Below are 15,444 nucleotides of genomic sequence, written 5' to 3' on the forward strand. Positions count from 1 at the left end.
GTGCAGGGGGAGGAGGGGCCTGAGGGGAGAGGAGGGGCCTGGGGGAGGAGGGGGGTTGAGGGTGGAGGGGAACGAGGGGGTGGAGGGGGGGAGGAGGGGGCTGGGGGTGGAGGGGGAGAAGGGGCCTGAGGGTGCCAGGGGGAGGAGAGGGCTGAGGGGGCTGGGGGTGGAGGAGGGGGCTGAGGGAGGAGGGGGCTGTGGGTGGGGGGTGAGGAGGGGGGAGGGGGCTGGGGAGGGGTCCGGACGGTGTTGGGGGAGGAATGGGAGGAGGGGGGCTGGGGGTAGAGGGGGCGGTGGGTGTTGGGGGGAGGAAGGGGTGGAGGAGGCTGGGTGTGGTGGAGGTTGGGGGAGTAAGCGGAGTAGGGGGCTGGGAGAGGAGGGGGCGGTGGGGCCTGGAGAGGAGGAGGAGGGGGCTGGGGGAGGAGGAGGGGGGCTGGGGAGGAGGAGGGGGCTGGGGAGGAGGAGGGGGCTGGGGAGGAGGAGGAGGGGGCTGGGGGAGGAGGAGGGGGAGGAGGGGGCTCAGGGTGGAGGGTGAGGAGGGGGCTCAGGGTGGAGGGTGAGGAGGGGGCTCAGGGTGGAGGGTGAGGAGGGGGCCTCAGGGTGGAGGGTGAGGAGGGGGCTCAGGGTGGAGGGGCTGGAGGGGGAGGGGGGATGGAGGAGGCATTGGAGGGGGCGGGGGCAGGAGGGGAGGAGAAGTTGAGGGCGCGGAGGGGGCTGAGGGCGCGGAGAGCGCGGAGGGGGCTGGGGGAGGAGGGTTAGAGCTAGGGCTCTACGTCCACAATATCTGCCAGTGTACGGCTGTTACTCTGAAGGTGGGGTCATGCGGGCCTCAGAAACGTTGATCCCTGTTTCTCTTTCCGCAGAGGCTGCCAGACCCTCTGGGTCTATCCAGCATTTTCTGTTCTTATTTTGTTCTTATTTCAGGTTTCCAGCATCTGCAGTTTTTGCTTTTTATGCAGTTATTTACACAGTGGCTTGTTCCAATAGAAGGGGGATCTCCATAATGTATAAAATCACCACTGACTGTAAGATCATCTCTGCATCTCCCTCTTCACCATGTGTTTCATTTGTTGTTTGTATTGTTTTCACAAAGGAAGAACATAAAAACTAGGAGCAGGAGTAGGCCATCTGGCCCCTCGAGCCTGCTCCGCCATTCAATGAGATCATGGCTGCTCTTTTGTGGACTCAGCTCCACTTTCCGGCCCGAACACCATAACCCTTAATCCCTTTATTCTTCAAAAAACTATCTATCTTTATCTTAAAAGCATTGAATGAAGGAGCCTCTACTGCTTCACTGGGCAAGGAATTCCACAGATTCACAACCTTTTGGGTGAAGAAGTTCCTCCTAAACTCAGTCCTAAAACTACTTCCCCTTATTTTGATGCTGTGCCCCGAGTTCTGCTTTCACCCGCCAGTGGAAACAACCTGCCTGCATCTATCCTATCTATTCCCTTCATAATCTTATATGTTTCTATAAGATCCACCCCCCCCCCCCCCCCCCCCGGAATCCTTCTAAATTCCAACGAGTACAGTCCCAGTCTAATCCAACCCCCTCAACTCTGGGATTAACCTAGTGAATCTCTTCACTATTGTTGCGCACCCTGTGCTGGCAATGAGAAACCTAGGGGAAGGGCAACCGGCTCCACCAAAATTCAAAAGAGTCGGAGAGAGGAGGAAAATTCAAGATGTTCTTGTTCAAGGTGATAAACTTAGGTTTATTTAAGGAGGACATAGATTTTTAATTAGTGATGGGTTGAAGGGTTATGGAGAACGGGCAGGAAAGCGGAGGTGAGATGAGATCGCGATGGTCATGTTGAATGGCAGAGCGTCCTCGAGGGGCTGAATCGCCAACTCCTAGTCTGTATGTAAAAAAAAAAACTGTTGTAGGAAGAGTTTACTGAAGGGGATAAAGTGGCGTGGTCTTGAGGTCTTCGTCAGTCAGGGATACTGATGATCAATTTTGCCACTTAAGGATATGGGGAGTAGGAAGGTTGTGTAGTAGTACTTTGGACATTGGGAGGAACAACACGGAAAAGTTCAGAGAATAGGAAACTTAACTTGGAGATAGATATGGGGCTTGAGATGTAAACGGGGGGAAACTCAATAGATGAAGGTTGCAGACATTGGGCAAGGAATTAAGACCGTCAAACCCAGGAAACCAGCACAGTTGCAAAGTGGATTCAGTCCTGCAGAGTGAATATCAACGGGTCAATGCAACTTTATTTGGTGTTCCTCCAGTCTGGTCTATGTCATAACATTTTTCATAAACGAGTATTCCTATCTGGAAATCTAGTTTGTGCTCAAAATGTTCAAATCCTCAGAAGAAAAAGTTTTGGTCAAGTTGCATTCAAAGAATATTATCCTGATGAAATCAGACGAAGCTCGGAAAATCGACTCTGGGATATGCTTCCCTTATTCCCCATGTGTGTTGACATGGTTACTGTTGGAGGGAGAGGGACACTGACATTACAGATAGATGTTGGCCACACCCACCTGCATTGATGACCAGTAAACCATGCTAGGTGGTAGTGCAGCTCAGCTGAACAAAAGTGCATGATAGGGGGAGGGGGCGGCATAGTGGTGTGATCACTGGACTAGTAATCAAGGGACCCAGGGTAATGCACTGGGGACCTGGGTTTGAATCCCACCACAGCAGAAGGTGAAATTTGAATTGCAAGTTTAATGATGATCATGAGACCATTGCTGATGGTTGTAAGAGCCCAACTGGCCTACATGGAGCTCCAGACCCTAGGAATGTGGTTGACCTTAAATGCCAAGCAAGTCACTCTGCTCAATGGCAATACGGGATGGACAATGTGGACCAGTCAGCTAGCGATACCCATATCCCATGAACGAATAAAATGAATACAATGTATCATGATTGTGGTCCACCTTAAAACTGGGTGGGTTTTTTGGTAAGAAAAATTCTTGTATCTACTGATTCCGTTCTCTTACACTGTTGGTTGTTCAATTATGCAGTTTGACACATGAGTAAGGTTAACAGCTTATGCTTAACCTCACTTTGTTTTTATAAATTTAGAGTACCCAATTATTTTTTCCAACTAAGGGGGAATTTAGCGTGGCCAACCTGCACATCTTTTGGGTTGTGGAGGTGAGACCCACACTGACACGGGGAGAATGTGCAAATTCCACACAGACTAGCTTTACCTAGTCTCAGTCCTTACTGAACCCTGAATCCCTTTATTCCCTATTAAAATTTGTCAAATTTTCTTCAGAATGATTGAACTAAGCCAGATTTTAATAGCCTGAATCATGAAGAGAAAACTAAAACAATTTCTTTTCCCCTTCATGTTAAGAGTCCATAATGCGATTTTGCAGAAATACAGCAAACTTTCCACTCACCTGACCCCACCACCAGGTTCACTGTTTACAAGTCATACAAAATAATTAAAGTATTTTACCTTTTATTTGGTGTATCCGATCAGCAGTTGGAGATGGCCATTGTGTACGGTTGGGCAGCATGTGAATTGTAACTGTTCAGGTGTCTGACGAAGAGAGATCGAAGTGGAATGCACTCCAGATTCTCAAAGTCTGGGACACTGGCATCAGTTTTGGGACAGGGGGGACCTATACCGTTGGGATGGTCTCCACCTGAACCGAGCTGGGACCAGTGGTCTGGCGAAAAGAATAAATAGGGTGGTCAATAGGACTTTAAACTAGAGATTGGGGGGGAAGGGAAAGTCAGGGAACCAAGAGGTGAAGTAATCAGTGGGAAGCGTAGCTGCTTAGGAATACAAAAAAGCACGAAAAGACAAAACTCAGGAGAGGGTACGATAGTCCCCATCCCACAAAATATGACACAGTGTATGGAAAGGCTCAGTAAACCAAGGTCCACCACACTAAGAAAACAAAAAGGGACGGTCAATAGAGAATTAAAGGTGCTATATTTAAATGCGCGCAGTGTACGGAACAAGGTAGATGAGCTTGTGGCCCAGATTGTGACTGGCAGGTATGATGTGGTAGGCATCACAGAGACATGGTTGCAGGGGGTTCAGGACTGGCATTTAAACATCCAGGGATTCACAACCTATCGAAAAGACAGAGGTGGGCAGAGGGGGCGGGGTTGCCTTGTTAATTAGGAATTAAATTAAATCAATAGCACTAAATGACATAGGGTCAGATGATGTGGAGTCTGTGTGGGTAGAGTTGAGGAACCACAAAGGCAAAAAAACCATAATGGGAGTTATGTACAGGCCTCCTAACAGTGGCCAGGACCGGGGGCACAAAATGCACCACAAAATAGAAAGTGCATGTCAGAAAGGCAAGGTCACGGTGATCATGGGGGACTTCAATATGCAGGTGGACTGGGTAAATAATGCTGCCAGTGGACCCAAGGAAAGGGAATTCATTGAATGTTTACAGGAGGGCTTTTTGGAACAGCTTGTGATGGAGCCCACGAAGGAACAGGCCATTCTGGACTTGTGTTATGTAATGAGCCAGACTTGATTAAAGATCTTAAAGTAAGGGAGCACTTAGGAGGCAGTGATCATAATATGGTTGAATTCAATCTCCAATTTGAAAGAAAGAAGGTAGAATCAGATGTAAAGGTGTTACAGTTAAATAAAGGTAACTACAGGGGCATGAGGGAGGAACTGATGAAAATCAACTGGGAGCAGAGCCTAGTGGGAAAGACAGTAGAACAGCAATGGCAGGAGTTTCTGGGAGTAATTGAGGACACAGTACAGAGGTTCATCCCAAAGAAAAGAAAGGTTATCAGAGGGGGGATTAGGCAGCCATGGCTGACAAAGGAAGTTAGGGAATGCGTCAAAGCAAAAGAGAAAGCCTATAATGTGGCAAAGAGTAGTGGGAAGTCAGAAGATTGGGAAGATTACAAAAACAAACAGAGGATAACAAAGAGAGAAATAAGGAAAGAGAGGATCAAATTTGAAGGTAGGCTAGCCAGTAACATTAGGAATGATAGTAAAAGTTTCTTTAAATACATTAAAAACAAACGGGAGGCAAAAGCTGACATTGGGCCACTCCAAAATGATGCTGGTAATTTTGTGATGGGAGACAAGGAAATAGCTGAGGAACTGAATAAGTACTTTGCGTCAGTCTTCACAGTAGAAGACATGAGTAATATCCCAACAATTCCGGAGAGTCAGGGGGCAGAGTTGAATATGGTAGCCATCACAAAGGAGAAAGTGCTAGAGAAACTAAGAGGTCTAAAAATTGATAAATCCCCGGGCCTAGATGGGCTACATCCTAGAGTTCTAAAGGAGATAGCTGAAGTAATAGTGGAGGCGTTAGTTATGACCTTTCAAAAGTCACTGGAGTCAGGGAAAGTCCCAGAGGATTGGAAAATCGCTGTTGTAACCCCCCTGTTCAAGAAGGGAACAAGGAAAAAGATGGAAAATTATAGGCCAATTAGCCTAACCTCGGTTGTTGGCAAGATTCTAGAATCCATTGTTAAGGATGAGATTTCTAAATTCTTGGACGTGCAGGGTCAGATTAGGACAAGTCAGCATGGATTTAGTAAGGGGAGGTCGTGCCTGACAAACCTGTTAGAGATCTTTGAAGAGATAACAAATAGGTTAGACCAAGGAGAGCCAATGGATGTTATCTATCTTGACTTCCAAAAGGCCTTTGATAAGGTGCCTCACGGGAGACTGCTGAGTAAAATAAGGGCCCATGGTATTCGAGGCAAGGTACTAACATGGATTGACGATTGGCTGTCAGGCAGAAGGCAGAGAGTTGGGATAAAAGGTTCTTTTTCGGAATGGCAACCGGTGACGAGTGGTGTCCCGCAGGGTTCAGTGTTGGGGCCACAGTTGTTCTCTTTATATATTAACGATCTAGATGACGGGACTGGGGGCATTCTGGCTAAGTTTGCCGATGATACAAAGATAGGTGGAGGGGCAGGTAGTATGGAGGAGGTGGGGAGGCTGCAGAAAGATTTAGACAGTTTAGGAGAGTGGTCCAAGAAATGGCTGATGAAATTCACCGTGGGCAAGTGCGAGGTCTTGCACTTTGGAAAAAAGAATAGAGGCATGGACTATTTTCTAAACGGTGACAAAATTCATAATGCTGAAGTGCAAAGGGACTTGGGAGTCCTAGTCCAGGATTCTCTAAAGGTAAACTTGCAGGTTGAGTCCGTAATTAAGAAAGCAAATGCAATGTTGTCATTCATCTCAAGAGGCTTGGAATATAAAAGCAGGGATGTACTTCTGAAGCTTTATAAAGCATTAGTTAGGCCCCATTTAGAATACTGTGAGCAATTTTGGGCCCCACACCTCAGGAAGGACATACTGGCACTGGAGCGGGTCCAGTGGAGATTCACATGGATGATCCCAGGAATGGTAGGCCTAACATACGATGAACGTCTGAGGATCCTGGGATTATATTCATTGGAGTTTAGGACGTTGAGGGGAGATCTAATAGAAACTTACAAGATAATGAATGGCTTAGATAGGGTGGATGTAGGGAAGTTGTTTCCATTAGCAGGGGAGACTAGGACCCGGGGGCACAGCCTTAGAATAAAAGGGAGTCACTTTAGAACAGATGAGGAGAAATTTCTTCAGCCAGAGAGTGGTGGGTATGTGGAATTCATTGCAACAGAGGGCGGTGGAGGCTGGGACGTTGAGTGTCTTTAAGACAGAAGTTGATAAATTCTTGATTTCTCGAGGAATTAAGGGCTATGGAGAGAGAGCGGGTAAATGGAGTTGAAATCAGCCATGATTGAATGGTGGAGTGGACTCGATGGGCCAAATGGCCTTACTTCCGCTCCTATGTCTTATGGTCTTCCTCTTCCACAAGAAGGTAGACTGAGAGTAGTATATTCAATCCATGGAGCTTGAATTGTCACGTAGGTCTGTAGGCTGGATTCCTACTGAACTATTACAATTCTCTCCTACTTTGAGACTATGCTACTTCATCCCCTGTTGAATGATGAATCTGTAATTTCCTTTAAAAGCAAATTCACAGTCCTGGGTGGGAGTCTATTCCGTAAAGGAATAGCTGTCTAATCCTATGGCTGAAAAGGCTATCAGCGGTAAGAGGAATTGGAGTTAAGGTTGCAATCAGATCAGCTATGGTCTTATTGAATGGCAGCGACAGCTTGAGAGGCTAAGTGGCTTGTAATTGGTATGTGTGTGTATATGTTCACGTGTACAGTTCTGGTCATCACATTACAGGAAGGACATTATTGCTCTGGAATGAGTGCCAAGGAGATTTACAAGAATGTTGCCAAGGCTTAAAAATTGCAGCAATGAGGAAAGATAGGGTAGGCTAGGGTTGTTTTTCTTTGAACAGAGGAGGCCGAGGGGTGACCTAATTGAGGTGTACAAAAATAGTCTAGATCGCATAGACAGAAAAGACTTGTATCCTTTAGCTAAGGGGCCAGCTACCAAAGGGTGATGTGTAGAAGGATTCTCCATGGAGAGAAATATGGATTTCAGTGAGGCATTTGATAAGGTTCCCCATGATCGGCTCATTCAGAAAGTTAGGGGGCATGGGATACAGGGAAATTTGGCTGTCTGGATACAGAATTGGCTGGCCGAAAGAAGACAGTGAGTGGTAATGGATGGAAAGTATTCTGCCAGTGGTGTTGCGCAGGGATCTGTTCTGGGACCTTTGCTCTTTGTGATTTTTATAAATGACTTGGATGAGGAAGTGGAAGGGTGGGTTAGTAAGTTTGCCGATGACACAAAGGTTGGTGGAGTTGTAGATAGTGTTGAGGGTTGTTGCAGGTTACAACAGGACATTGACAGGATGCAGAGCTGGGCTGAGAAGTGGCAGATGGAGTTCAACCTTGATAAATATGAAGTGATTCATTTTGGAAAGTCGAATTTGAATGCTGAGTACAGGGTTAAAGGCAGGATTCTTGGAAGTGTGGAGGAACAGAGGGATCTTGGGGTCCACATACATAGATCCCTCAAAGTTGCCACCCAGGTTGGTAGGGTTGTTAAGAAGGCATATGGTGTGTTGGCTTTCATTAACATAGGGATCGAGTTTAAGAGCGGCAAGGTTTTGCTGCAGCTTTATAAAACTCTAGTTAGACCACACTTGGAATATTGTGTCCAGTTCTGGTCGCCTCATTATAGGAAGGATGTGGATGCTTTGGAAAGGGTACAGAGGAGATTTACCAGGATGCTGCCTGGACTGGAGGGCATGTCTTATGAAGAAAGATTTGAGGGAGCTAGGGCTTTTCTCACTGGAGCGAAGAAGGCAGAGAGGTGACTTGAAAGAGCTGTACAAGGTGTTGAGAGGCATGGATAGAGTGGATAGCCAGAGACTTTTCCCCAGGGTGGAAATGGCTGTCACGAGGGGACATAATTTTAAGGTAATTGGAGGAAAGTAAAGGGGAGATGTCAGAGGTAGGTTCTTTACACAGAGAGTGGTGGGTGTGTGGAATGCACTGCCAGTAGAGGTGGTGGAGTCAGTCATTAGGGACATTTAAGTGACTCTTGGACAGGCACATGGACGACAGTAAATTGAAGGGGTGTAGGTTAGGTTGATCTTAGATTAGGATAAATGGTCGGCACAACATCGTGGGCTGAAGGGCCTGTACTGTTCTATGTTCTAAGGTTAAGAGTAGATCTGATTGAGGCATTCAAAATCATGAGGGGGCTGAAGAGAATTGATTGGGAGAAACTTGGTCCTGGCAAGAACGCGAGGGCAGAGATTTAAAGTTATTTGTGGGCGGCACGGTGGTGTAGTGGTTAGCACTGCTGTCTCACACCACTGAGGACCCAGGTTCGATCCCAGCCCCGGGTCACTGTGGAGTTTGCACATTCTCCCAGTGTCTCATCCCCATAATCCAAAGACGTGCAGTGTAGGTGGATTTGTCACACTAAATTGCTCCGTAATTGGAAAAATAAAAAATAAATATAAAGTGATTTGCAAAAGAAGCAAATGTGACGTGATAAATAACATTTTGGCACAGAGCGGTTCAGGTCTGGACTGCATTGCCTGGTAGTATGGTGGAGGCAGGTTGAATCGAAGCAGTCAAGAGGGAATTTGATGAATACTTGAATGGAATGTGTAACGTTCTTGTGCTTGGCCGGTTTGAAGAACGTCTAGTTCTTGGACTCGTTAAAGATTTATTATTTAACAATTGCATGGGTCAAGATAACTATATGAATACTATCAAAAAATACTAACAATAAATTCATCACGAGCTACTACAAATTATGACTATCCACTACGAAGACCCTCTATCAATTCCCTTAGGTAGCAGAGCCACGTGGTTGTTCTCTACTGCCACCTGCTGGTTGGATGTCTTGTCTATCACTATATACATAATTGGTTATGCATATCATCACATCCCCTTTCCTTTGGAAATGTAATGTTCGACATACATTGTCTCCATTCGTTTTACAACATACATTAAATGCATAAATGTATTCATCATTTACATATTTACAGTTCATCACAAGTTCAATCTTTCCGGTTTCCTTCTGTTTCTCGTTGATCTTCTGAGTATTGGTTGAAGCTATGAGTTTGCTTGATTGTCATTTGTTGCTGAAGATGATTCTTGCTGCTTTTCTTGACTTTGTACATCTTCAGCTTGCTCTGGTTCTGTATGCTGAGGTTTCTCTTGTTCTGTTGTCCTTGACGTGCTTATAATATCACCTTGTGGTTCCATAACAAAAGGTTGCTGAACCTTTAGCAAGGCTCTCCTGTTATGTCTGCACACTTGCCCGTCTTCAGTAATGATGATATATGATTGAGGACTTTAGTACCTTAGCATACTTCAGCCATCTGTTTCCATCAGGATATTCCACCCTGACTGTGTCATCTTTGTTTAGCGGTTGTAGCTTTCTTGTCATTTTGTCGTAATACCTTTTCTGCCTCCTTTTTTGAAACGTGAGCTTGCTCACAAGTTTTCGATTTGTTTGTTCCAACGGAATGTACGGTAAGGTTGTTCGAAGCTGTCTGTTTTCAAATTTTTTACAGGCTGCACAATTTTCGACTATGACTTGAATATCTTAATTGATACCGTGCCAGTATACTGTCTCCCTGGCTCGTCTTTTACATCTCTCTATTCCTAAGTGCCCTTCATGAATCTTTTTAAGAATCATTGGTCGTAACGATTTTGGAATTACTATTCTATTTTGCCTCTGGAAAAAACCATTGGCTGCACTTAGCTCTGCTCTGATATTATAGTAGTTAGAGCAGGATCCTTTTGGCCATCCCTCTGTGAGACATTTTATTCTCTTCTGCAAAATTTTGTCTTTAGTGGTGTCATCTCTTATTAGTCTTGACTTCTCATCTGAGACTGGATGGGATTCCATCACAAAATTCACTTGTGCTTGTATGTCCTCATCCACATGTTGGTTGTCTTTCATGTCTGTAGCACGAGATAGTGCACCCGCTACAACAAGATGTTTACCTGGCGGGGAGATTAGATCAAAATCATATCTTAGTAACTTTATTATAATGCGTTGTATCCTGGGTGACATCTCATTGAGAGTCTTGTTTACTCTCGCCAGAAGAGGCCTATGGTCAGTTTCTACTAAAAATGTTGGTAGGCCATATACATAGTCATAGAATTTGGTCAATCCATTTATCAAGCCCAAGCATTCTTTTTCTATTTGAGCATATCGCCGCTCTGTGTCAGTCACTCCTGACATCTCACATGTGATTTCTTCTCTCTTTGGAATGGGATAGTGCTCTCTTTTATTGTTTAAATGGAGATCCTTCAGGTCCATACTGATGCGTACGTCATTATTATGTTTCTTCACGCAAACCATGGAGCTCACCCAGTCTGCTGGTTCTTCTATGCCTCTTATTACTCCTAGTTTCACCATTTTCTCCAGCTCATTCTTAAGTTTTTCTTTCAGCGGAGTTGGTACACGTTGATACAGGGGCTGGTTTAGCACACCGGGCTAAATCGCTAGCTTTTAAAGCAGACCAAGGCAGGCTAGCAGCACGGTTCGATTCCCGTACCAGCCTCCCCAAACAGGCGCCAGAATGTGGCGACTAGGGGCTTTTCACAGTAACTTCATTTGAAGCCTACTTGTGACAACAAGCGATTTTCATTTCATTTTTCATTTACATGTCTTGGTGCATGTATAACTGGTCGTGCATCTTTTAACTGTATGTGATAGGTGAATGGTAACACTCTGAATCCTTGAAAATTTTCAGGCAATTCTTTCAGGATTGCATTCATTGATGTTTGTTGCATATTAATATTACAGTCTGCAATGTAGACGCTTTTCACTAGCTCAAGTGCTTCACATACGTCTACTCCCAATAAAGATTCATGCTCGGCATCAACGATTGAGAACTTTACTGAGTGCGCTTTGTTCTTAACATGCACTTCAGGTTCACAAACTCCTATTGTATTAATTCTTTTTCCATTATAGCCTTTTAATAGTGTTGCGGAATTTGAAACGTGTGGCTTAATTTTCATTTTTGTAAATCGGATAAACTGATTACATTGGTTCTCGCTCCCGTGTCAAGTTTGACACTGATTAATGTTCCATTAATCATCAAAGGAACACAGTTGTGTTTTGGACAAGTACATCTGCACCACTACAAATTTGCTTTGATGCATGCTTAACTTGTGCGCAGTCGCCATGCGTATCTTCACCAGAAATCATATCTATGAAAAAAGTGCAAGATTTATTTAATCAATCACACTGATTGACTTTGGTGTTTCCGATTGTTTTTAAATTAGAAAAGCATTGTGAGGGCAGCACGGTGGCGCAGTGGGTTAGCACTGCGGCCTCACAGCGCCGAGGTCCCAGGTTCAATCCCGGCTCTGGGTCACTGTTCGTGTGGAGTTTGCACATTCTCCCTGTGTTTGCGTGGGTTTCGCCCCACAACCCAAAAATGTGCAAGCTAGATGGATTGGCCATGCTAAATTGCCCCTTAATGGGAAAAAATGAATTGGGTACTCTCAAATTTATTTTTAAAAAAGCATTGTTTGGCATAGTGATTTTTGCCTTTGCACCTAGAGAACAGATTTTACCAAATGATGGACATTGCCGTTTGTAGATGTTTACTGCCACTTCACTTGCATGAAATGGAGGTTTAATTTAGTTGCTTAAAATGGCCACCGCTACTGGGCCCAAAATGGCCACCGCTACTGGGACCACGTTTTGCTTTCGGTGCATCACAACACTAATGGCGTCGGCAGCATCTCCGAGCTTCGCGCCAATATGTTTCAGGTTCAGAGTGCTAATCTGCTGCGCATTTAGCTCGCTGGCATGGCAGATCTTAATAGCATCATCAACTGTAGGTCGTTTTCCCTGAACAGCCTCTCCTGTACTTTGTTGTTACAAGTCGCAAACATCGACGCTTGTAGGGTCAAAAAATTACACGACTGAGTCTTCAATCGTAAATCGGTCAGAAAACTATGAAACAATTCACTGCTTTCTGGGAGCGCGTGCAAAGAATACAACACTCGAACATCTCATTTTCTTGGTGTGCATTGCCGATCAAATTGCTTTACAACTTCAGTGAAGTCTTTGCTATCTGCCTCGTTATCGAAAACGAACGTATTAAATATTTCTATGGCTTGTGGACCTGCTGCAGTGAGCAGCAACACTATGCGCCTCTCATCAGGCTGTGCCTGCAGACCAAGGGCTGCAACGTAAATTGTGAATTGCTGTTTAAAAATGTGCCAATTCTCATCTACCTTCCCAGTGACTCAAAGCTGGTGTGGTGCCTTCAGACCTTCTATCCTGGACTTCGAAGTCTAGTGCATTGAGTACGAGTTTCCAGTAGTTCTCGAGGTTAGTAGAAGATTTTCTTTCTGTTTCCTTCATAGCACTTAACTTTATCTGTTTGGTTCTTCAAAGAACCTTGTTTTCTTATTTGATCTTCAATCCTGGTTCCATGTTATGTTCTTGTGCTTGGCTGGTTGGAATAAATGCACTGAAGAACGTCTAGTTCTTAGACTAATTAAAGATTTATTATTTAACAATTGTGTGGTAAAGATAACTATAAGAATACTGTCAAAAACTACTAACAATAATAAATTAATCACTAGCTACTACAAATTATGACTGTCCACTACGAAGACCTTCTATCAACTCCTTGAGGTAGCAGAATTGCGTGATGATTCTCTACTGCCACCTGCTGGTCAGAGGTCTTCTTTATCACTATATACATGGCTGGTTATGCATATCATCACAGACAGTAGAATGGCAAAGAGCCATAAGGCTCATCTGGAGAGCTGGTGCTAACACTGGCCCAAATGGCCTCCTTCTGCACAGTAACAATTCTATCATTTAGAGGAGAGGAGGGGGAACCTTTTTTCCCCAACGGTGGTGGGAATCTAGAATTCACTGCCCAAGTTGGTGGTTGCTCAACCCGTTTAAAAGGTACCTTGATTTGCATCTGAAGTGCTGTAACGTGCAAGGCTACAGACAAGGTGGTGGAAGTTGGGATTAAAATGGGCGGCTAGTTATTTTTTTGGCCTGTGTAGACGTGATGGGCTAAATGGCCCCTTTCTGCACCATAACCTTTCTATGGTTCTATGTAGGTAGGGAGTGAGGAGAGGGACCTGGAGAAATGTCTTTCCAGAGAGATTTGTTGAAGCTTTGCCACATGATTAATGCAAAGGCCATTGCAACTGTAATGTCCTCCAGCCTAACCTCTGCACTCCTTCACAAGGGCAGCCAAGTCTTCAGCAGCATAGAGAGTAAGCCCTGGAGTGCCTTCCTAAACCCTTCCAGCTTTCTCTCTCTCTCACTCTACTCCTTTGACAGATCTTAGCACCTACCTCTTTGACCAAGCTTTTGACTTTCAGTCCCAACATCTCCTTCTGTGACTCAATGCAAAACTTTGATAACTTTCCTGTGAAGTGCCGTGGGATACTTTGCTACAATACTTGCAACATAGTATTCAGCACTACTGCGTCTCAGCACCAGGGACCCAGGTTGAATTCTGGCCTTGGGTTATTGTCTGTGTGGCGTTTGCATGTTCTCCCCGGGTCTGCGTGGGTTTCCTCAGGGTGCCCCGGTTTCCTCCCACAATCCAAAGATGTGCAGGTTAGGTGTATTGGCCATGCTAAAATTGCCCCTTAGTGTCCCCCATAAGCCCCAAGAGCTGTATCTAATTCATTCTTGAAATCATACGTTTTGGCCTCAACTATTTTCCGTGGTAGTGAATTCAACAGATTCACCACTCTCTCTGGATGAAGAAATTTCTCCTCACCTCAGTCCTTAAGATTTACCCCTTATCCTCAAACTATGATCCCCCCCCCCCCCCCCCCCCCCACACCATCGGGATCATTCTTTCTGAATATGCCCTGGCTAATCCTGTTCTCTGAGATCCCCTCTCACTCTTCTAAACTCCAATGAACATAATCCTAACCAACTTAATCTCTCATTGTATGACAGCCCCGTCATCCCAGCATTGAGCCTAGTAAACTTTGTTGCACTCCCTCCATAGCATGACCATCCTTCCTCAGATAAGGGCACCAAAATTGCTCACAATCCTCCAGGTGTGGCCTTACGAACACCCTATACAATTGCAGTAAAACACCCTATTCCTATGCTCAAATCCTCTCGCTATGAAGGCCAACATACCATTTGCCTTCTTTACTGCCTGCTGTACCTGCGCGCTTACTTTCAGCGACTGATGCACGAGGACACCAAGGTCTTGCTGAGTATCCACCTCTCTCAATTTACACCCATTCAAATAATCTGTCTTCCTATTTTTGCTACCGAAGTGGATACCCTCACATTTATCCACATTATACTGCATGTGCCATGCATGTGCCCACTCACTCAGCCTGTCCAAATCCCGCTGAAGCAGCTCTGCGTCCTCCTCACAGCTCACCCTCCCGCCCAACTTTGTATCATTTGCAAATTTGGAGATAATGCATTTAGTTCCCTTGTTCAAATCATTAATATATAATGTGAACAATTGGTTGATGTTGAAAAAGGCCAATTTAGGGAACCTTATCTTGCATCTGACGCATGATGCATCTGTCTGGAACTGCTTAATGTTGAGCATGGATCTTAATGGTGGAAATATATTTTATTGAGAAGCGAAAACTGTATATTTGTGAACTTGTGTATTTTTTTGTTCAAAGGTTTGGAAGAGAAATTCTTCTGAAAAACATTGTGATATTGGCATTTACAGAACAAGCCAGTGCTTATCAAAGAAGGATATACCCATGGACCCAGAAGTTAACTTTGTTCAGGAAAGTGGAAGATTTAACACTGAAGGAGAGGCAGCTACATTGAGCAAGGTAAATCAGATGATCTATCATTTGGGAAGATTACACCCGTCTTCCCTTGGTTACACATGACCAATCAAACCCAAACTGAGCTGGATGCAAGACTTTGCTTAAAGAAAAACTCGGAGTTAAAACGGCAAAAAGTATTTGCCACTTTCTATCTGGGCACACATGAATCTTCAGATAAAACTAATACATATTTTGCTAAATCCAATGAGCTGGATAAACTTTAGACTTGACTTGTTTTGATGATTTTCTCAATATGTGAGCTTTGGGATTGGCCA

At 44.8% G+C, this 15,444-nt stretch overlaps 1 protein-coding gene across 4 annotated transcripts in view; it reads left to right on the plus strand.

Annotated features, from left to right (window-relative positions):
* LOC140388524 (uncharacterized) overlaps nucleotides 1-15,444 on the plus strand; it is a 98,158-nt gene that overhangs the window by 38,715 nt on the left and 43,999 nt on the right. For 2 of the 4 annotated variants that reach the window (XM_072472874.1, XM_072472877.1), the window contains exons 2-3: nucleotides 12,616-12,704; nucleotides 15,014-15,172. In XM_072472874.1, coding sequence (XP_072328975.1) covers nucleotides 15,098-15,172 — 75 coding nt within the window. In that variant the 5' untranslated portion in view covers nucleotides 12,616-12,704; nucleotides 15,014-15,097. The remainder of the gene's footprint in view (nucleotides 1-12,615; nucleotides 12,705-15,013; nucleotides 15,173-15,444) is intronic. The other 2 variants (XM_072472876.1, XM_072472873.1) reach the window with 1 other exon arrangement.

This window comes from Scyliorhinus torazame, chromosome 13, assembly GCF_047496885.1.
Source record: "Scyliorhinus torazame isolate Kashiwa2021f chromosome 13, sScyTor2.1, whole genome shotgun sequence".
NCBI classification, from domain to species: Eukaryota; Metazoa; Chordata; class Chondrichthyes; order Carcharhiniformes; family Scyliorhinidae; genus Scyliorhinus; species Scyliorhinus torazame.